Below are 828 nucleotides of genomic sequence, written 5' to 3'. Positions count from 1 at the left end.
AGGAGCGGGAGAGAGGGTGAGGGGAGGGAGAGGCGAGCGAGCGAGAGCTGGGGAGAGCGAGCAAAGAGCGAGAGGCAGGAGAGGAGCGGGAGGGAGAGGGAGGAAGACACTCGCACGCCGAGACTCGGGCACCGGAATTCCATTAGAAAAAAGTGAGCCGGCCGAGGGGGAGCGGGAGGTGTTTTGAATCTTCCCTTCGTCTTGGAGCGAAAGAAGCGACTCGGGTCTCTCGTCCTCCAAGCTCCCGCTGGATTGTTCCCCGGTGCTTCCCCCCGTCGGCGGATTGCTTTCCTATTTGCGTTTTTTTTTTCCTGACCCCCACCCTCGCCGCTTCCTTCCAGCCCTCCGCAGCCCCGTCGCCTCTCCCCCACCTCCTCAGGCCCCTCCGAAGGCGCGCAGGGGATCGGACCCGCAGGGACCCGCGCCTCCTGGACCAGCGGAGGGACAGCAGACTCCAGGACCGCTGTCGGCTGGGAAGCAGACATCCACAGATTGACCCTCGTCTTTGATTTTAGTGGGCAAGGGGGCGTCGAGAGGCGCCCACCGCCTTCCTTCCTTTACCCCCTTCAGCCAGAGGCGAAAATCGCAGGACTCAGGATCTTCATCCGGCGGACGAGCTGGGATCTCCGCATTGGATTTGGGGCTGATTATCACTGCTTGGCTATTATTATTGTTGTTGTTATTATTTTTTTTTACCCAAGGGAGAAAGACAAAAAAAGAAAAAAAAAAACAAAACCCTGGGATTTATTTAACATGATCTTGGCAAACGCCTTCTGCCTCTTCTTCTTTCTAGGTGAGTACCTGCGGGCGACGAGGGCAGCGGGTCCG

At 58.1% G+C, this 828-nt stretch overlaps 1 protein-coding gene across 3 annotated transcripts in view; it reads left to right on the top strand.

The window, feature by feature from the left end:
• The first annotated feature begins 82 nt into the window (after positions 1 to 82).
• GFRA2 (GDNF family receptor alpha 2) overlaps positions 83 to 828 on the top strand; it is an 80,123-nt gene continuing 79,377 nt past the window's right edge. For all 3 annotated transcript variants that reach the window (XM_015586497.1, XM_015586485.1, XM_015586492.1), the window contains exon 1: positions 83 to 793. In XM_015586497.1, coding sequence (XP_015441983.1) covers positions 754 to 793 — 40 coding nt within the window. In that variant the 5' untranslated portion in view covers positions 83 to 753. The remainder of the gene's footprint in view (positions 794 to 828) is intronic.

This window comes from Pteropus alecto, unplaced genomic scaffold (genome assembly GCF_000325575.1).
Source record: "Pteropus alecto unplaced genomic scaffold, ASM32557v1 scaffold160, whole genome shotgun sequence".
Taxonomy (NCBI): Eukaryota; Metazoa; Chordata; class Mammalia; order Chiroptera; family Pteropodidae; genus Pteropus; species Pteropus alecto.
Note: the sequence above shows the minus strand (reverse complement) of the source record. Positions and strands in the feature narration are given on the sequence as shown.